The 22431-nt window shown below is 39.5% G+C and overlaps 1 protein-coding gene across 15 annotated transcripts in view; it reads right to left on the bottom strand.

The window, feature by feature from the left end:
- Positions 1–6611: 6611 nt before the first annotated feature.
- The window catches only part of RIMS2 (regulating synaptic membrane exocytosis 2), a 357283-nt gene continuing 341463 nt past the window's right edge, over positions 6612–22431 (bottom strand). For all 15 annotated transcript variants that reach the window (XM_031058961.1, XM_031058971.1, XM_031058957.1 and 12 more), the window contains 5 exons: positions 13431–13572; positions 11946–12058; positions 11110–11211; positions 10015–10154; positions 6612–9565 (listed from right to left, as the gene is read on the bottom strand). In XM_031058961.1, coding sequence (XP_030914821.1) covers positions 9347–9565; positions 10015–10154; positions 11110–11211; positions 11946–12058; positions 13431–13572 — 716 coding nt within the window. In that variant the 3' untranslated portion in view covers positions 6612–9346. The remainder of the gene's footprint in view (positions 9566–10014; positions 10155–11109; positions 11212–11945; positions 12059–13430; positions 13573–22431) is intronic.

Raw genomic sequence — 22431 nt, 5'->3', positions numbered from 1 at the left:
GTTCTGTGCTAAAGTGCTTTTTGGTACCTTCTTCTCCTCCCAGACCTTCCATCTCTCCTGCGCTGGCAGCAGCACACTGTGGTCCTTAAACACCCTCCAGATGTTTCACAAGCACAGAATTGTTGGAGGGGATCTCTGGAGATCATTCAGTTCAATACTCGGCCAAGGCAGGGTCACCTCCAGCAGGTGACACAGGGACATGTCCAGAGCGTTTTTGAATGTCTCCAGAGAGGGACACTCCATGACCTCACTTGGTAGCCTGTTCCAGTGCTCTGTCACCCTCAAGGTAAAGTTCTTTCTCGTGTTGAGGTGGTACTTCTTGTGTTTTAGTTTGTGGTCATTGCTCCTCATCCTGTCTCTGGGCACCACCAAAACCAGCCTGGCAGCGTCCTCTTAGCACCTGCCTTTGAGATATTTGTATGTATTGGTGAGATCCTTGTTCAGTCTTCTCCAGACTAAACAGCCCAACTCCCACAGTTTCTCCTTTATAAGAGAGATGCTGCATCCCCTCGTCGTCTCTGGGGCCTCTGCTGGATCCTCTGCAGTAGCTCCTTGTGTGCTTCAGACCAAAACCTCCAATTTTGCTCACAGTGCCCAGGAGCCTGGCCATCTTACAATAGCTTTTAATTTAAAAATTCTTGTTGATTTCAACCTTTCTCCCTTAACAGACTTGCATTTATTTACAACTTGTTTTAGACCACATGGAGTGAAAGAACAGTTTTCAAATCTGGCAAAAGAAGTGCTGTGTTCCCAGTTCAAAAAGGACTGATTTAGCCTTTGCTCATCCACTTGGACTCCCCTCTGGTTCTGCCTCCCCACATGCCAAGGTGGCCAGGCTGCATCTGTAAGCAGGGACAGGCCATGTCCTAAAGCCCTGGCCTGTGCCACACTCACTGTGCCATCTCTGGCATGGCTCCTGCCATGGTTTTAACCCACAGGAGAGAGGACTCTCCCAGGAAATGCTCTATGGTGGCATTGGCGAGCCCTTGCTCCCAGAAATCTGGGAGAGGGAGAGGAAAACTTATTTGGGGCAGGGAAGGAGCAAGAGGAAAGGAAGAGAGTTCAGGTGTATGGATGCAAAGATCACAATTCTGCTGGGTCTCCAGGCCTGCAAAATGGAGCTGGCATGCTTCAGTGAGCAGTGCAGATGTGACCTACTGAACAGGGGCCAGAGGCTGAAGGGAGGCATGGATGCCAGGATAAGGCTGTTGTAGGGCTCCAGCAGCCAGCTGACACTTTGCTGTCTGCAAATGGAGCTCCAGTAGCTGTTTGAGAGCAGGAGTATGACCAAACCTCATACTGTGACCTCTCATTGAGGCCAAGGTCAGCCATGGTGTTAGTCTGATGGGCTGAGGTTTGCATGAGAGGATAGAGAAGCTTCAGTGGGTCCATTTTTCCTCTTCCCCACATTTTTGCTTTCACTATGTTCAATTTCATTGTAATTTGGTTCTCAGTAAGGAGATTTTTCCCAGGTGTTTTCTGGGAGCAAAAAGTACTGAAGGGAATAAGGACCTGATATTCTTCTATGTCTTATCCATAATGACATCCTCATTTTAGGACCTATTTGCATTACCTACCCTGGAAGCTGAACTGCCTTACACCTCATAGGCAGCTGATAGTGAAAACTGTTCAAAATGGCTTTCCAGAAGATCCTAAATACGAGTTACCATGGAGGTTCTCTTGTCTCTTTTCACTGAGTGCAATTAAATAGACTATTAATTTTGGCCCTCTGAGTTTCACCTAAATTAGATGTCTGAACACAGCCTGAGTATCCATCTTGGACTGTAACTGTGGCTTGACCCAGCTGTCACAACTAAGTTTATAACCTAACACTGCTTAGGAAAGCAAAGCTGCTGAGGGTGTAAAAAAACTGTGTTCTGAATCTGTTGCCTAAGGCACCTGCTCATATTTTAAGTATCAGATATGCATGAGATGTGAAAAAATCACAAGGAAGCATCTTGGTTCTGGATACTTCTTAAAGAAAACAAGGAAATAAAAACTGTGCCTAAACAGCTAAAGAAAACAGTATAAAAATATGTTCTTAGTTAAACATGTATAATTAAAGAAACTAGTCCTACAGCTGCACTGATACTGTGATTTTTACTGATACCATGGTAATTGAAAACAAAAAATCCTGGGTTAGAAATGAGAAGAATTCACAGCAATCCAAAATGAGGATTCTTATGTTAATTTTTCTTAGTTTTTCATCTTAATGAAACTTTCAGAACTGGAACTGTGCCAGCATTGTTTTGTTTAAGAGTCTTTAAGGTGCTGACAGGAATATGTCACCTCTGTATGAATGGGGATTCTACATTTCTTTGTCTATCACCTGACTCGTGTTTAGGGGACAACTTAGAAATGCAGTTGCACTTTAAGTGATTTAAGTGGCCTTTTTCCCTTCATGTTACCCAAATGCTTCTTGGCTCACTCTGAGATCCACCCTTCTTAGCTCTCACTTTATTTCAATGGCCAAAGTGCATGAGGATATATAAGAAATGTCAATTCTCCAAGTTGTATTTTTGCTAGTGAAGAAGTTGTCTGTTGGTGAAGTGCCATCCTACCCTAGGGCTGTTCCTAGAGAGCCAGAGCTGCTGGATTCCAGACTGTTGAGCCAAAACAGTGTTTGTACAGCCAAAACACAGTGAAGGACAGGACTCATTTGTTCGTGCATAAGGTTGTGTAGCTGTGTGCACTGACACCTCAGGCATGTGGCAGATGGTAACTAAGGTGTCTGGAGGGCCAGGTTAGCAGATCTGAGAGTAAGTAGTTCTGCAGTACAAATTCCAAAACACAGAATCACAGCTCAGAATTTGGTACAGAATCAGAACATAGGCTGAGAAACTGTTAGATAAAGAAAATCTTTGTGTCATTTCTGGTGTGTGGGAGACTGTAAGAAGAAATTCAAAAGTCCTCAAGCTTCTTAACTGAGTTTCTTCCCAAGCAGCAGAACTCCCAGTGTGCTTGTCCCTGAGAGATGGTGCCTGATATAAATGACTCTTCCTCATCTTCAGGGATCTGTTTTGCCAGTATTCAGGAATGTTGCAGCAAAAATGCTAATAAACAAGAAACAAAAGGGGGGGGGATCAGAATAGATATCAATAAAGTATCTGCCACTTTGATAATTTCACATTACTATTGAATGCCTCAGTATTATCTAAATCTCTTTTAATTCTCATCAAGGGGATAATAATTTTGGCTGCTATTGGCATTCAAACTAGGCTAACATGCACTGGCAAAGGTAGTACTGGCCCTTTTCTTCATGTGCCAGTTGCACTCTCAGCATAGCAGGACCTACTGGTTGAGTTTTTGCCTATCAAGTTTTGGTGTTTTGGTTTGTTTTCATTTCAGTGAATGGTGTCACCTTAATATAAATATCATCTTTAAAATTCCTTTACCAAAACTGTAGCTAGACAGAAGGACTTTGATTAATAACTCCTACATGAGCCCTAACAGCTGTCCAAAGAAATCATGGAATATCTTGAGTTGGAGGGGATCCATAAGGAGCATCAAGTCCAACTCCCTGCTTCTCACAGGACTACCTAAGCCAGGTGACTAAGAGCATCCTCCAGACACTCCTTGAACTCATGACTGCTTCCCTGGAGATCCTGTTCCAGTGAATGACCACCCTTTTGTTGAAAAGCCTTTCCCTAATATTCAATCTGAACTTAGACCAAAGCAGCTCCATTCCATTTCCCCATGTCCTATCACTGCTCCCCAAAGAGGAGATCAGCAACTCCCCCTCCACTGGCCCCCAGGAGGAAGCTTTAGACTGTGGTCGAGTCACTCCTTATCCTTCTCCAAGCTGAGAAAGCCAAGTGACTTCAGCCACTGCTCGTGAGTCTTGTGCTTGAAACACTACCAGTGCCAAACCGGCTCCCACCTCAGTAAGGTATCCTAAACCTCCATGTCTATAAAATGATGCTATCCAGCACCACTCACCTATTCCATCTTCATGCCAACATCACTTCCATTGTATCTACATTTTGGATAGCACTTAATAAACTGTTCTTGGTTACAGGAATAGTCTGAGCAGGCAAGCATTTATGACAAACTTTTCCTTAGTCCCATGCCCTGCACCCTCTGCAGATCTAGGATGCTGTTTATTTTCCATGTGACCTCATGGCATATTTTAGGGCATCAGTGCTCTGTGGTTTAATTAGCATGGCTGCTTCTCTTTCTCCCTGGGGCTGGGCTGAGGAGTGACCTGACACGACAGTGTGTCAGATCTGGGAAATTGTTTCGCACCCATTTCCTCCTTCATCAGTTATTGGCTGCCTGCTGCCCTCAGTCCTGATAACCATACAGGCAGTTCAGATAGGTCTTGCTTCTGAAGAACTATGGAATCCTCATTCTTATTTCTGGCTACTATGCCTGGATCTGCTTCTCCTAAGCACAGCTGCTGTGAAGGTAGAAATTCAACACAAGCCAGTCATCACTTTCTGCCTCTGTGGCCAATGGGGAGAGAAGGAGAGAATCTGATGTCCCCAGCATGACTCATCCCATCCTAAACAAGACATCAAAAATAGGCAGGTATTAAGCAAATAATGCCAGAAGTTAATTTATCTTTGGTATTTGTAGCAGATAGTTGTATTTTTTTCCTTGCCAGCTAAGCTAGGTTCCATAAACCTGTCCTTTGAAGGTGAACCATTCTTTGCTGGACACGTGTATCTTTCTTGCATTGCTGCTTGCTCTTGGTGAAGCATTGCTGTAAATACTTACCAAGGAAGGGACAGAGAGGATAGTCACACCTGGAAGCTGATTGTGATATCTACAGCTGTGGCGTCTGCTCTTTGCTGCTTGGGTATCAGAGAGGTGAGAATCACACAAAAATGTGCCAAGGGAAGAAGTACAAACTGTTCTAGACTTCCACATAGCATTATCTAACTTTGTGAGGAAGCTATGAAATTTATTGCTTTGTTATCTTTTATGCCATATTAAACCTCTATATAAAAAACGATAACATTTTATGTATTATACAGTTGTGAACAGATATTTGATATTAGTGGGAAACTGCAAGAATGCAATGCTGCGCTGGTTAGGAGGCACTGGCCCCATGCTCACTCTCAGCATGGTGCCTGATATACTACTGCTATGCCATCATGTTACTTAAACCTTCTAAAACTGAAGTAAAGGCATAGAAGCAGAAAAGCCTCACAGTTAGGGCACCATGGTGTTTTACTGCATTTTTTATTGGCACAAACTCTTCTCAGCATAACCAGATGAATCAGCCATCTGAGCCAATGTTAAGTAGTCATGAGTAAGATGGTACTGTTAATATTAAAATGATCTAGTTTTGTTTTGAAATTAAGTGGACATAGTCAAGAAGAAATTGAGAGGGGAAACAGCAATCAATCTTGAAAAATTGTCTCAGAGAATAGGACCCTTTAGAAAAGTGTATGTTGTAGCTTTCTTGGTCTGTACAAAGGGCCTTTTCAAGGATTTGCTGAGTGTAATGGAGTACATTTCTAACAAGTGCCAAAGACAGACACAGTCTCATGCTCAGCTGTGGGAGGAGGTGTTTTGCTGCCACCCCACCACAGGGCTGAAAGTGATGTGCTCCAGTGCATGGGGCAGCCTCACCTGCTCCCATAGTCCAGTTCCCACCCAGAGATTTGCCTGACACGCTTGCAACAGCAATGTCAGCATCAGCAGAAGAGGGACCTGCTGGGGTATTAGTGGTTTAACACACCAGAAACCTGAGTCTGTTTCTCCAGCATCCCACTTGCAGATGCAATGCAACAAATGGAGTTTCTATCTTCACAGTTCCCACAACTGCTCTCAGCCCAAAATATATTTGCTTGCTTTTTTGGAGGTTTTGTCTCATGACAGTACTGCAGCGCTTTTCTTTCACCTCATGTCTGGAAATAAATACACACACTTTGCTGTGCAAGCTGCCAGCCAGCCTCTCACTCTTCAGTAAATTTCCAAGTCATAAGCGCTCAAGTTTTGCCCAGTCACCACTGCCTGTGCTGATGCTGCCTCTGAAGGGTCAGGTAGAGATAAATCCTCTACTCTCCCATCTCCACCCATCCCTCTCATTGCTGCATAGGTGTTGGACCCTTGCTCCCTTCTGCAGTGGCTGCGTGAGCACTTGCAGGCACCACTGTCAGGTGGGCATTCTGTCCTCATTTGTACCCTACTCATGAAGAAAAAAGGCAGCTAACATTAGGTGGTATCTAGGGGTAGGATGGAAGTCTAACTGGATGGTGCAGCCACTCCACAGCAGCTGAGGGGACCTCCTCATGGTCTCAGCACATTTGGTGCGCTGGTTATATCAGAGCTGGAGCCTGTCCTGGCAGCCAGAGCCGGCAGCTTGGAGCCAGCTCCATCCTGGGAGATGTGCACTGGGCACACGGCAGCCCGAGGGTGGCCAGAGCACAGAGCCCAGGGCTGGCTGGTGACAGGCACAACTGGCTCCCACTGCTCCTGAGCCTGGCAGTGACAGTGGCACCTTGACACTGCATTTCACCTGCAGTCCTGTGGGAGAAGAAAAGCACAGTGTTCTCCAGCTGCTCTCCAGCTGCATGAGCTGCTTGCACCAGCTCCACCGAAGGGCGTGGAAGGATGCTGCTGACCACCTTAGAGAAAAGCAACAAAATTCTGCACACAAATTCTGTAAAGAAAATGTTTTATTTAAAGTGTTAAATACCATCACCAGAATGAGTTTGATTTACATTAGTTGGTGTTCATTACAGGCCTAATCTGCCCTTTTTTTCCCCCAACTGTAATTCCTTTTAACTTTTTAAAACGTACTATTTACAAGACAGCAGTGATCACTGGAATAGTACTATTTACATGACTAAACCATAAGTAGAATTGCAGACGTGTGAAAATTAAAAAAAATACATTAATTTTTTTAAAATAAATACTGCATAATGACAATTATGTACAAACCTTCCATGCGTCATGTCTTTAATTTTAAAATTTGAAATAATTTATAGAGGACTATGCATACAAGAATGTGTGAGCACATCTCACAGTGTCAGGAAAATGGTTATGTATTTCTGTTTAATATCCTAGGGGATATTGTAGACTGCATGTTAGTAGTATTTATTTGCTGCTGGTAGACAGGTGTCTAAATTATTTCAATAAATATAATTTTACCAGTCTGTCTATTAACTTAACAATAATCCATGATATAAACTCTGCAGACAAGACACAATCTCATTTTCTATGATATTGCACAAAGTAAAAGGCATTATAAGTGATACTGTTATTACTTTTTCCCTCTTACGAGGCGTGTACAATTAATGGGAAACTTCAACAGATTTTCAAATAAAATCAGAATAATTCTGTGTGGCCATAAAGGTAAATGTAGCATACTTTAAAAATTATTGCAAGATTTCAATATTAAACCTTAAGTACGTATTAAAGGCATACAAAGACCCAGGAAAAAGAAAAAAAGGATATTTTGTTATTAAACGTTAGCCAGTTACATTCCCTTTAAATAACGAAACTTAATGAGAAGCTTGAACTTGCAGCACCACCCAATGGTAGTTACTGTCTGCTACAAAACCCAGGGCTCTGAAGATCCATTAACTGCAGCCAGGTTCTGGAAATGGCGTCAAATAGCTGACAGAGTGGTACTGAGAAGCTTTCTTTAAGGCTATTTTACCAACCAAAGACTGATACTTTCCAGGCTGATGTTATCTAATTATGTCTTTTGCAATGCAAATGTAATTTATGAAAATTGAACTTTACAGCAGAAGAACTGTATGGATTTGTAACCTTTGTTGCTTCTGTTATTTCAAAAATGTAGCAATCAATTTGGTTTAGTGCAAATAAAAGTGCTTAAATTTGTTTCCTAAAAATCAATCAGGTACTTAATTTTTCCTCTTTCCAAAAACCTTCAAGAAATAATAGTTCAGTCTTTGAATGAAAGATGCTGGTGCTGAACACAAATTTATTGAAGACATCTTACAATGGCCACATGATTCCAGTATTTTGCTGTAGAATTCAATTTGAAGGTGAGAAAAAATGAAAATAAGTTACCATGCACTGTACAATAAATTGCAAAAGTTCAAATATCTTCTTTATCAAATACATGCTGAATTACATTAATGTACTCCCAAGCCATGTTGCAAAATCCTTTTCAACATGCTTGAAAAAAAGTAAGCTCTTAAACAATATTTTTCTCAAATAATTCAGAACTGCAGAACAATCTGCAACCCTGAACCAAATATGGGGCATAAGACAGTAATAAGTCAAAAGGTAGCCATTTTAGAATATGCTGATCATCCTGGGAGGTAGAGGGGGAAAAGAGCAAAAGGAAGAAGGGAGACTGGGAGGAGAGATAGAGAAAGGAGGTAAAAGAAGTGTACAATTTGCACATTATGTTGAACTTTACAAGGCTTGTACCTTTTACATTTAAATAAATTTAATATATTACACTTATTTCTTGTCACATAAACAGAATTTTAAATATTTGCTAGAAATTATTTTTTTATTTTTTAATATAAGTCTGCAAAAACACAGACCATGACTGGTTTAAAGAATGATAAACGTGGTGTGTCTTTGTATCACCCTGTTGCATTCTCTTCCCTTTAAAACCATGCACTAGTGAAATTTATCTTTAAAAATAATATAAACTGTTGAAAATGGCTGATTTATTCTTTTTTTTTTTTTTTGCAAGTTGCAGCCCCAAGAAAATAATTTAAGTGTTCAGCTAAATCTGTGTCCATGCAAAAAAGTTTCTTAATTTCATACAGTACAGTATATCCACAGAACTTTATTTTTCAGAGAGTCCATCATGTCTGGGGTTTCACCGTGTGAACAGCTGGAGGTATGAAGCCCACCACTTTAAGTCTTGAACCTTTTCAATATGAAGAGTTTTCAGATCTCAAGCAACTGCTGCAAGTACCAGTTGACTTTTCCATCCAGTCTAAGGATGATCCTTAGATTCTTCTTTTCTTCCAATGTCTGCTAATCCACTGACTTGTAATGTGGCTCCATGGGAGGGTAACTCCATTTCTGTGGCATAACCAAACTTTAGGAGGGGAGGGCAGATAAATAAAGAAAAGGGAGCAAAAAAACAGATATGCCATTGAAAAGGACTTTTGTTGCATGAAACAGATTGATTTTTTTTAGTTTAGTCCATGGCTTCAGATTGGACCAAAACTGAGTCCCTGAACTCCAAACCTATCAGTTCTTCATGATTTCAGTCCATCACCTGAGGGCCTTCTGTAGGGCACAATGTGTGCAACTTCCTTGAGAACACAGGATCGCGTTGCAGCCCTAGAAACAGGCTCAGAAGACACAACATTAAGCATGCAGTGTTACCAGGGTTTGCGACCTGTAATTTTATTTTTTTGTAACGCTGGTTGCTATGACAACAGTTTCACAGCTGCTATGAGCGAGCATACGAAGGTCCTGTTGAACTTTCAAGAGATGATTGGGAAGCTCTTCTAGTGAGAGGAGCTAAGGTTGGGTCTACTAGGGAAGAAGGAGGGAAAAGTTTGAACCACCCAATCACCATGTTGGACAGGTCCAGTTCATCTAAAAGTATCTGTGCCACTCCCATAAAGGATTTGTGATCCATACGTCCATAGTCTCCCCAAACAATTATCTGTTAGGTAAAAAAACACAAGAAAATAGAAAAAATTTAGCAAAAACGTCAAAAGCTTTAATCTATTTGCCAAAAATCTCTGCTTATTTAATTACAGTAAGGAATGAAATATCAAGTGCTGACATAGTTTAGTTCTGTGCATCCTAATCATGATGCAGTGACAGAAATAATCTGGGTACGAACAACAGTTATCCACAATACCAGGGAAAGCCCAGCAAGAGGAGCCCATACATACAGCAGAAGCATAATCTATAATTCACTTTTGCTCCCTTCTACTTGCATACTCAGTTTCTACTTGCAAAAATAGCTACTACTGTTGTGTTTATCCGCTCAGCAAGTATATAAAATATGAGCATTTATTGCCAAATGAAACCTGAAAGAAGTTCAAAACTCAGTGAAAACTGTACAGGTGACATTTTCAGGTTCAGAGGAATATTTATGCAAATTACCTGTAAAACTTTCCCTTGGGGACTTTCTTCAAATGATAGCAGTTGCTGATAAAGTGGCTCCAGCGTTTTTCTTGCTACCTTTGTTTTCTTTTTGGCTATGCAGACTCCATTTTCTAATAGATACACCTTTACATACGGTGCTTAGAAAAATGAAAACAGAGAACAGTAGGTAAAGAAGAAGTCCAGTTTTTTTTTGCGTAACACACACACTTTCTGTCACCATATAAAAATCTGCTTTTAAAGGATATATAACTTATAGGAACAAATATCCACAAGCAATATTAACAATTATTTCCATACAAAGCATCCATGCATTTTCTTTACTGCTCTCCTTGGGTGTATTTTTTTCTTGACTTCTTTTTGTATGTCTCTTTTACCATGAAACAATTCAGATTTTGACCTGAACAAATCAAGTATTCCTATATATAGCATCCCCTATACTGTACAATATGCAAAATAGGCCTATTAAGTAAATGCAAGACTTGCAATGACTTTGGTGAAATCTGGATCAATGCTCCAAATTGTTAATAATTTAAAATTATCTACAAGGTGAAAATCAGTGAAGAAAGGACTCTGACACAATTTCTATTTTGGCAGAAGAGCTTGCTAAAAATATCATCATATTGTCCTTTTCACATAGTGTTACAGGACATCAAATTATAAAATAAGGAATAAGTATCAAATACTGGTCTACTTTTTGAGTAGATACCTATTCCACATCTCTTGATTCCCTCTTCATTCCTGAGACTCCTATATAAAATCTTCAGTATATACTTTTCTGCCTACCCCATAACTAAGGATGCCTTTGCTATTACCAAAAATACTCTGAGCTCTTCTGGCAGCCTGATTTTTAATTTCCTCTTGAAGTAGGGCTGATTTCTGATTTCAGTACAGTATGCATTTCAGTACACAACATTATAACCTACTGGGACTTGTTAAGAGCTGGCAAAGCTGAACAGAAAAGCCACAGACCTTTTTGGTAGAATACTGTTCTCAGAATCACAGAATATACTGAGTTGGAAGGGACCCATTATGATCATCAAGTCCAACACCTGGCCCTGTGCTAAGATTGTTACTAAGGTTTTTCTTCCTTACCTGGCAGTGTCTTTGAACCTGGTTTTACAACAAGGCCACGGGCTCGGATTATTTCTACTTCCAGTTGTCCTTTCTTATCCATCATTCCCACCTGAATATCTCCTAGAGAACAAAAAGAAATCCCAGCATGGTAATTCAGAACTACTTTAATATACAAAATGTTGAAAAAATTTCTAGGATGAACACGTGGTAACTTTTATCGCCTGTTTTCCATCAGTAAGTATGATCTGGGTTTTAACACTACTATGTAATTTAATATTTATCCTCTTCACTGCTGTTTATGTTAGTAAACAATTTAAAACCTCTGCAATAACACCTTCTCTCCCACCTTCCATGCCTCTATTACTTCAAATTAATTTCTATTTCCTACGAGTTTCATATTAAAAAAAAAGGCAGCGAGGGAATTAATACAAAGCAGCTCTGTAAAACTGCTTGAAATCTCTTCACCATCCCTCTAGTTAAAGACAAATTATGAAAAGGTAACTTGTGAATATACAAGCCTGTAAACACAATAATAACAAATATTTTGCACCTAAATTACCAATTTTTATGCAATATTATCCAAGTGATTCAGAGAAAAGTTTGATCTTATGAGCCCCATTTTAAAGATGGAAAACTGAAGAAGAGGTAAAAGGCTGAACTTTTCAAAGCAACTTTCAACTTTTGTATGTCTTTATAAGCATCCATGATTACAATCAACTTTGGCCAAGGTTACAGCTTTGGTCTTAACTGAGTTGCTCAAAACCTCAAGAAAAATCCATATTTAAAGGGACTCTAGATAACTTTTATGTTCTAATTACCTGACCAAATAGAATATAGAGGGCATAAACACTTACCCATCGATGGCGTTGCCAATGTCTGTCGTCCTACAAGCTGGGCAGGACCAAGTCCATCCAGAAAATCACTGAACTGGCTGTCTGCAGCCAACCTCACACCAGGGAAGATCAAACTAGAAATAATATTGAAAAAGAAACCAAACAAAAATACACTTAAATTTGCACTTTGTTTGTTTGTGTCTTTATTTATTTGTTTTGGTTTTTTTTTGTTTTGGCTTGGCTTTTTTTTCTTTTTTTTTGTTTTCTAGATGTTTTGCACTTAATGTTTGTGGGTTTGGTAGTACTGTAAGGAACTTACAAAACAATTACTGTAATTTTTGAAATCCCACAGTGTTCAACAAGCAGCAATTTAGCCTCCAGCATATAAACAAACAGGTAAAGAAAGCACTCTCCTCAATAATTTTCAAATTTGTATTCTTCCATAATGTTCTCGTTTTCTAATGCATTAAAGACCATTGTTAATTAGTACTGATATGAGACCAGTTAATTAAGACATTAACACACACCCTTACCAGTGATTTAGTTACACGAAGGTTACATTGCTCACACTTCTCAGTTATTGTGAATTCAATGCTTAAATATCAAATGTACACAGTGAAATGATGACATTAGACCAAATACTGGTTGCTATTTTCAAAATCGCCATTCATTCAAAATATTTTGTTGAAAATGTCTTTGAGAATGTCTATTCAATAACAGAACTGAAATCCCTTGTGGCAAATGACCAAAGTAACTTAAAATGCTTGCCATAAATTATCTGTTGCCCATTACAGAACAACAAGAGCTAATGAAATTTGTAATGACCAATCATTAAGAAACATTCATTTCAAATGCATACAGTGCACCAACTTGGAAACACAATATATATTGTGCAGCACAGATGGATTGTCCAGTGCTGTGAACACCATTAATAAATCAACCCTCAATAAGACTTTTCTGGGCAATGTCTCAGATATATCACTTGGAAGTTTTTAACTTGGGCTTTTATGATGCTATGATAACCATGATACATGACAGACTTGTACTTCTGCCCAGATAATTTCTTCAGGTTAAAAGTAGCAGAATCTTTGAAAAACTCTTGAGCCCAGTGATCTGGAAATGATCTGGAAATGCTTTGCTCTGCATAGCACTGACATATGCCAGGAGTTTTTGGAAGAGAACTTATCCATATCTGTGTTTTATCTTGTGTACAACACCTGCTTCCCCTCCTGACACACCTGATGATGATGATCTGACCCCCTACGTGCCCTTCTTATGGCACAGCAGAAATTATCCTCCTCCTTCCTGCACCAACAGTGGGAGACTCTTTTCAGTCACAGGGGAAGACTTAGCCTTAGTCCATCAATGACACAGGCTCATGAAGGGAATTCTGAATGAAAAGGAGCTACAGCACTCACTGTGCTTCTCTCTAACAACCAGCTTCATGGAGAAACATCTCCCAGTTTCATGGAGAAACGTCAGGAAACCACAGTAAATGCTGCTTACTTTCCCTCAGAGCTGTAGCTGTTCATGCTCCCATCCGTTGACTCCCGGCTTGCCTGGCGAGTCATCCAGTTCCTCATCTCCACGGCCAGCCCTGTCTCTGTGCTCCTCTGGACGGTGCTCCGTAGCTTCTTGCCCCCTGCTTCTGTTGGAGACAAAAGAGAAGCCCCCATGCCACTGTGCTGCTGCAGCTGGGCAGCCGTGCACACCCCGGCTCCACGTGACACAGACAGTCAGAGCCACAAATTAATGACCTGTAACAAAACTTCCATTTAAAATGAATCAATTTTTTAGTAACAGGAGAACAGCACCATAAATCTCTTTACTGGATCTTAGTTCTGTCACCATGTGCTTTCCAAGGTCAGACAACACAAGTCTGCCCACAGAGGTAACCAGATTTAAACAATCCATAGTCTAGCGTGTTTAAAATATATTTTCCCTGGATGAATAAATCCCTCTTAGGAATTCAATTAAAATATTACCATGATGTCAAAACCTGAAGAGAAATGTTCTACTTCAGATGGGTTATTGTTTTAAAAGCATTTGGTCATTATCTCCTAAATCAAGTTACAGATATCCATTAGTGAGGATAGTAAACTAAAAACTAAAGAAGTCTTCCCATGCTTTCTTCTCTATTCACTAGCTGATACATTTAAATTTATATTCAAAATATACAGTATTTTTATGCACAATAAGAAACTTTATTACCACCTTCAAGAATAACATTTTTTCTATCTAATTGCATAGTTTAATTTTATTTAGACAAGGGAAAAAACACTCAAACAATATAATAGCATTTTAGTGGAGGAATTTTGATCAAGACCTCAACTGGATGAAATGAGTAGGAATGAAGCCTCAGTTTTTCTTTCATGAATAAGACAGACACTCCATGTAATTTCTGATTTTAAATGCTGTTCCCTGCAATGGGACAAGGAATTCTGCATACTTATTTCTTTTAATCTGTTCTATACACCTCTGGGTGCAGCACAGAGATGTGTAATATACCAATATTATAAAAGAGAAAAAAAGTTTAAAAACAGTACAATAATAACAATTCTTTAATACTGATACAATAAGGGTAGAGTAATATCCAGTATCTTAGGATATCAACGGACTCAACTTCCTTGTGCAGTTGTTTGTAGCCTCTGGTACCCTTTACACCTTCTCTGCCTTGTCAGGTGCTAGAGGTCAGAAGAACTTCTGGACCTGCGAGGATGGTGAAGCATTAGGGATTTGAGAAAAGAAATGAGCAAAAGGAGGAGATTGTCCTGGGATGAGGACTATCACACCCCAGGGGGAATGTGTGAGCACAGGAACTGGCTTAGAGTAAGATGATCTGCACCCTTGGACAGGGAATGGGAGAGAGACCTCAATTTCCATGTGTGCACTCATTGTCACTGTCCTACAGGCTGCAGCATGGGTTGAAGTCTCCCAGGTCCCTCAGTCAGGAGGAATATTAGGTCAATAAAGAACATGGGGAATGTAATGATGTGGGAACTAGACACCAAAAATACCTTGAAAACCACTGCCTCCTTGTCAAAAAAGATTAATAACTCTGCGATATTTAGCAGCAGTGAGACATTTCTACAGCAGTATCATGAGTGGTTCAAATAATATTGCGTATTAAAAGCCTTCTACACATTCCTTAAGACCATCACTTTGAATCAGTACATACAAATATAATAATAATAGAAGTAAAAATTTTCCTCTAGAACTTCAGCTACACAAATGAATTCAGTACACAGGAGAATGAAAAAATAAATTTTATTGCATCAAAATTACTTCTAAAAATGCCCATCATCTTACATCATGTTACCTGATGTAAGAAATGCAAATAAAAAAAGCACCAGTCTACTACAACATACAAAAATGAAGGTCAGAAATGATCAATTTCATTTCTTTTGGGTTGTACCATTCCAAGTGCCTGCTGGTTTATTATTTGTATTCAACTAATGAAAGCTCGCAGCTGACTTCCAACAGTGGTCCAGAGCTGTTCTAAAATACAAGCACTCATTTCAAAGAACTATTCCCACAAACTGCCAGGAAAATATTGTGCTGTAGTTTTGTAGAAAAGGTACACTGCATCATAGTAACATATGAAAGGCATACAACTCTGAAGCCCCATAGGACATTACTCTTCTGTTCTAAGAACTCTTTTGATGAGTAAGCCTTTATTTTCATTTGGCCTCATTGAATGATGGTCATTCTCAATTCATTATTGTAAATATGAAGCCCCTAATGCAAAACTTAAAAGAACATCTCCATCTTGCATGATTCTTCAGTATCTTCATACATCTTTCAAAGATCTGGGAGTTTGGGAGAAATATATGTTTGGTTATGTAATATGTGAAGGAGTATATAATAACTTTTATTAATTTGTAAGGCAGATCTTTTTTCTGAACTAGAATTGTAAGTCTGTATGCCTTCATTGTAGAAGAACAGAATAAAAAATGAACATGACCATTGCACATCAGTTTACTGAGAAATTAAGGCAGAACTCATGCAACAGCCATTCAAGTCTTCACAGAGACACACGTGTTTACAGCATCTCTCTAAACCTTAATTTAAAGCAGTTTTACTTTCCCACATTCATTTTAACTGAAATAAGTGGTGTGGTTCATATGACAACAGGCACACAAAAATACAACTTTGATACAGCATGGAAGTTAGATGTGTAGTATATCCAACTTTTGTATAAGTACAAGTGGTAAACAGTAATTATTTTGACCTTTACATGGAATTTAAGGAGGGCTGAAAGGAGATTATGTGAATAACTATTTCCCAACTTTCAATAGAAACAGGCAGTGCTCTAACAAGGTCTCCAAAGAGAAAGATCTGACCTTTCATCAATAAAGCTCCTAATCATGATGTTGATGCTTCTTGAAGTAAGAATTGAAGATTTTAACAGCAAAATGGCAACTTGGAATAAATTAACAGAAGACCCAGATCTGGGTGGCATGACTCCTGAGCCACTGCTTTTGACATGAATATTCTTTCAGATAAAACTTGGTTAAATTAATACATAATAATACATGAGAAATATCCCCACTTGATTGCCCCCAATACTAGCAATGTATTTGTCCCTGGAAAACTGTTAAGTAAATCAAAAATAATCCTACAATTCCTCAAACAATTTAAAAGCAAAGACAGTAATTGTGTCATCCGTAACTTATGTTTCATAAATTCAGCATTAAAACATTAAAAAGGTTTCAAGCAGCAATGAAACCACAAAGTAGCTGCTCAGTTTAAAGAAATAGCCTTAGGTGCCAGACTTCCAAGCTGTAGCTGGTAGAGCATCTGACTGAAGATCACATCACTCTACTAAAGCCAAACTGTTTTCCTCATTCCTGCCTGGAAACTGAAACCTCCTCTCTTGTGTTAATTCAACTACTCATGTGGCTGCACTCCATACTGGACCCAAATCAAAAGGAACAAACAAAAAAATACGATTTAAAGTTGTTCTTTTTCTTTCAAGACAGATAATTTTGGAAAAGATATTTGTCAAGACAAGCATACAGCTGAAATGAACCAAACTACAGCAATACTAACTTCTAGCTACACAAGTAACTTGGGAATGAAACACTCACTCAGAAGTAACTATCTAACTGGTGTCACTGTAAAAGTCAGGGTTGGTTTTATAATCCTAAAGTATATGTACTTATACACTCATGTTATGCATCCTGTTTTAATCTTAACAAATGAAAAGATACGGAAGTGAGAGTTTAGAAGTGTACTTTGTTTTTATGTTGCTGAGTACCTACAATCAAAATCATTTTACTTATCATTTCCTAAACTCTAAAAAATAACATTGAAAATGTTCTCCAGATTAGCATAAGCTAATTGCCCTAGCAAAAAGAAATTTCTCTCAAGTCCCCCAACAAAATATGGAATATATTATCTGAAAAACACTAGCTCACATCTCGCAGCTATATTGTAAGGAGTGGAATAAATTACCAGAAATAATTGCACTGGTATTTATGAAAGCACACTCATTCTTACAGTTAATCACACTGGTAATTTAACTAATATGGTTACTGCAAATAGACTCCACAGGCCACATTTTCTAAGTTATGCACAGAATTATTTGTTCCCACAACTTGGAGTGCAAATCACTTACAAATTAGGGATGCAAAACTACTGATACAATCTTCAACGGCAGATGAGAAGAAGTCAAAAACTGCAGTGAATGCAACAGATTACCTTCCATCATCTGGGATCCAGCCAGATTAAATCCACTGCTGGTGGTGAGAGTGAGAGCTCTCAGCTTGCTCTCGGCAGGAGCTTCCTACAACTGCTCCCCAGCACACACAGAGCCACGAGAAGACAAGGCACAGGCAGACTGGCTATGCCAGTCCCCAGCTGGTATGTGATCTCTTGGTAGGACTTGTAGGGAGTACAGAGCAGCTGTGGCCTCAGAAACAAACTGAAGTGCTTGAGGTGGCTCTTTGCTCTCCCCACCTCATTGGAAAAGCTGCATAAAAACTCCTTCAGCATCGTCATCTCAACTTGGGAGTTAGATCCACAAAGAGAATAAGCTGCCTTTAAGTGCCCATTTTTTAAGACTAAAATTATTTACATACCTAGGTTACCTGCTCCAGATATGTTAACAACTGGCTAGATGAATGACAGTCTAAGAAAATTTGAACCTACAGAAGAAAAGAGGGACAAGGTAGGTCTCAAATTCCCCAGCAGCTGCACAGCTCTATTTCTGGAGTAGCCCAAGTTTTGTTTCCACTGAACAAGGCATTTAGCTCCTTTTGAAGCACTAGGAAGCACAGCCAAGTTATTTCTCTCTGTGTTACCCACAGACCCCAAACAGAAGACACAGTTTAGGATCTATTAATTTAAGCAGGATTTGGGGAACACAGATTCCATTGCCATTTGAGTTTGAGCTCATTTCACTGATTCTCATAGGCCAGCACTAACAATCAGTTTATGAAATTTTGGGTTACAGTCCTTCCAATGGACATTTTCACAGTGCATGCTGTCAGCATTTCTGAAACCCAAAGAGCATTTCAGAGCCGGGGGAAACTGTTATCAGGGGCTTGCTCTTACTTGTAAGGAAGAAAGGAAGATCTGCATTCTAGTTCCTGCTTCCATGAGTATCTGAATGTAAAATACTGATAAATTTTGACTGGGATAGGAGTGGCCTGCCCTGATATGCCCAAAGCAGAGCTGCCTTCAGCAAGAAAGCTCTTCAGTATGGGAGCAGCCAAGTTTGGAAAGTGTGAGAGTGTCAGTCTGCCCCATACATTTTTAAATTTCTTGGGAGGCCTCACTAGTTTTTCATTTTTGGTCAAGGAACACTTTTTCACTCTTGTCCTACTCTTTTTGTTTCTTCCTCTGGCCATAACGGAGGCATGGCTAATCAAGACAGTACCTAAGAAAATGTAAAAGAGAGAACTAAATTAAATAATCAACAATAATTAATTGCAAAACTGTTGCTTGCAGTTCTGGTCAAAGGGTGGTATAGTAGATTTGGCATGCCATTCTTGATGAATTTCCTACAGGACCCAAGAGGCATCACGAATCTCATTTGCTGCTGGCCAGATTGTAGCATCCTTTGCCTGCATTCTACTTCCCTGCCATGGCAAGGCTGGTTGTATGTTCAGCCAACTCCGTGCCTTGGTGTGGCTGTGTGATGTGAAGTCAGTTTGCCACGTGGTTTCTGAGCAATGCTGTGGTTAAAGGCAAGCACCTGCTCCTTATTCTCTCCCACATCTTAAGCACATCTGCCACTGTAATTTCACTGTTGCTCTGATGCCCATTCTCGAGTCTTAACTGATCCTTCAACAAATTGTTAAGAGCGTCAGAAAAGAGAAAGTGGTTTTGTCAATGTGTGGCACCCATCACTTTAGGATCTTCAACTCATACTTTTATGTTCCCAAAAAGGTTTTTGAAATATTTTTACAAGACCGAACTGTAATCAAAGAGCTGTTTTCCTGCATGCATTAAGTACAATAAGTACTTAATGTTCCTAAAACTTTAGTAACCCCAGCATTATTATTCAGAATCACATGCTACATATAAAAAGCATGAAGAACCATCTTGAACACCCAGTGTTCAAGTACCAGTGCTAAGTAACACTCCTGGGTAATCCCAAAAAAGCATATACAGAATCAGAATCATTGCATATATATACAGTATATACAGCACAGAGGTCTGATGCTTGGCCATTCCCTTGACAAAGAATTTACCCCTCATAAGAGAGGCTGTCCCAGGGAATCAAAACTAATTAACCACAGCTGTAAGGAAGAGAAGGGTTAGTGCTGATGTAATTCCCACTTCTCTTTTGGTTATCTGGCTCTGATTATATAACAACAAACAGGCTACGCAGGTCTGGCTAGATCCTTTGTTTTTCAGGTGCTGATTACAGATCTTGACAGTGAGATGCAGATCAGGAATAGAACACACACAGCTACTCAGGCCCATCCAGCACCACTGCAGAGGTCTCTGTTACTGATAAGGCCCTCAATTTTCTAGGTGTGGTCTGAGGATTTACCTGCCAAAAGCCATTTACCTGCTGTAAACCTGAACACAGAGATATGACCACAAAAAGCACGTGTCTTTATAGCCCACAGCTGTATCTCCCACGTGACAAGTGACCAGAACGAGCAGATCTTCAAGAGCCCTCACTTAGACCAGTTATGATCTCCACAGAGATAAATGTTCTTATCATTCAAATGTAATAGGTCTATAATAATTGTGCATATTTTATGCATGTGTCAAAGCAGAATGGTAGCATTTTATATCCACTTTGTACATCCTGTACAACAATCCATATAACTACAAAAAGTGCAAAGCGGTGGAAAATCAGTCTCATCCCCTATCTATTAAAATCCTGAAAAACCGAGAAAGTCATTTTGTGGAATTACATTCTAATTCTGTATACAATTTATATAAGGAATATAGATGGACAACTAGATAGATGTACATCTTCACCACAGGAACTCTTCACATCCAGTCTCTGATTTTGCCAATGATAAAGGATGATCATACAAAGGAAACAGAAACCATTTCTGCAGTTTTAAGAGGTAAATGATTTTTTATGTTTACATGGACACTCAATTTTCTGGATGTATACCATTCTTATGTATTTTTAATAACCATTATTTCATGCAGCGTCAAGAGCAGATTAAAAATGCTTAAACAGCAAAGAGTACATCTATTGAGGAGCTTAGAATTGCTTTTTTTTTTTTTTGCATTATATGAAGTGAAAGATACTTTCTAAATTTGGAATAATGGCAGTAACACTATTCTTTATCCCAACCCCTATTATTTTTATTGTAGCAAGGGTCATTGCATACACTATCAGACAGATCTGGGCAGCATTTTTGAATGATGTAGCAAATGTGTTGAAACAATTCAACACCCTCTACTAAGGCTTAATGAGGTAGATGGTGCCAAGAACTTGGATGGCTACTGAGATTACACAAATTAGAACCAGCTCTTCCTCCATTGCTTTGTCTAAGATGAATAATGATCCTATGCAAATGCCATTATTTAAATAACCAGAGTTCACAAAAAACAGAGCAAATTTCACACTGTAATGACCTATTTTCAAACAACTGCTCTTAAACCTTTACCTCTCCAAACTGAAACAATGACAACATAGCGCCTTGCTGTTCTGACTACATTCTTGACCTTGACACTGAAAAATGATAATTACAGCACACAGACAGGAGATGGGTTTTTACACATTTATGTAGGTACCACCAGAGATGCAACCTATCATACACTGTAGCTTCACTGCTGCTGCTACAGCCATATCCGAGTTATCTGTCAGCTATTCAGGCACATGCTGCACTGTAACCAGTAGCTCAGAAGAGAAACACAACTGTTAGAGAAATACAGCTTTAAAAATCTACTGGGCATTTCTAACTCAGTTTGAAGTATGTTGTGCTTTGAATGCCAATCTTTCTGCAGTTTCTTCCACTTTTCCCTTAGTTTTCCAGAACACATATGATTTTTTTGTCACGCTCTTTTCTTTGCTAGCAACAGTATAGTTTTTTCTATGTTTATTTTTTTTAAAGGTCTTATCAATTTTGGCATCTACAGCCACTTCATTAGTACAGTACCTGAGTATAACTGGCAAAAACACTTGTGACTTGCTTGAAATGCCTGCTATACTGCCTCCACCCTTGAACTCAGCCCATGGAGCTGCAGAAGTGGGACAGACCCACCACCATGATGGAAAGGCTGACCCAAGTCAGCCCCTGAACTGTGCCCTAACAGCAAACAGAAAAAATAATTAACTATAAAATTAAATGTCATGCAGATTCTTATGGAACAATTATTATTGCATATTCAGAGTGCTTTTTGTCCTCCAAGATGAGTGACCCCACCATTGCATGCAATGTGCAGCAGACGATCTCCGGTGTGTTAGCAACAATCCAGCCAAGCTCTTTAAAGGTTCATCTCTTACAGGATAACCTGTCACAGGGCATTATACCCTTCTTTCATATCCTTCCTTGGCTCTGCCTATGAACATTCCACATAAACAAGGTCATCTTTACCACCAAGGCTAAAATGTAGGCCAATTCCCCCAAGATGATGTAGTTATTTTCGTTTTCTTCACAGCCTGATACTCCTATATTACTTTATTCTTTTCAAGATGGTAATTTTAAAGGATAACTACTTCATCTTCAGAATTCTCTTCACTTTAGTAATTACTGTGCTAATGAATTTATTGTTACTACTTCCCCCATTTTCTATTTCTGGTCAAATTATTGTCTGCTTGTTATTGTCTACTGGGACCTCCAGAGGGACACTGTGATCTGGCAGTCTAACCACAGGAACAGAATCCAGGAACTGCTGAGTTTTATTCCAGCTGTACCAATGTGCAGTGATTAATCAGTGAGAAATGCCACTGAAGCCATTACCAGGGCTCAACCGAGCAGCTCAGCATACCTTTAAATAAAGTCCTGAGTCTTCACTCAGGGGCAGCACTCCCGCTGACACCTATGTGGGATCCAACAACCCCTCCAGCAAGTTTCCCAGCTAA

Source organism: Geospiza fortis, unplaced genomic scaffold (genome assembly GCF_000277835.1).
Source record: "Geospiza fortis unplaced genomic scaffold, GeoFor_1.0 scaffold200, whole genome shotgun sequence".
NCBI lineage: Eukaryota > Metazoa > Chordata > Aves > Passeriformes > Thraupidae > Geospiza > Geospiza fortis.
Note: the sequence above shows the minus strand (reverse complement) of the source record. Positions and strands in the feature narration are given on the sequence as shown.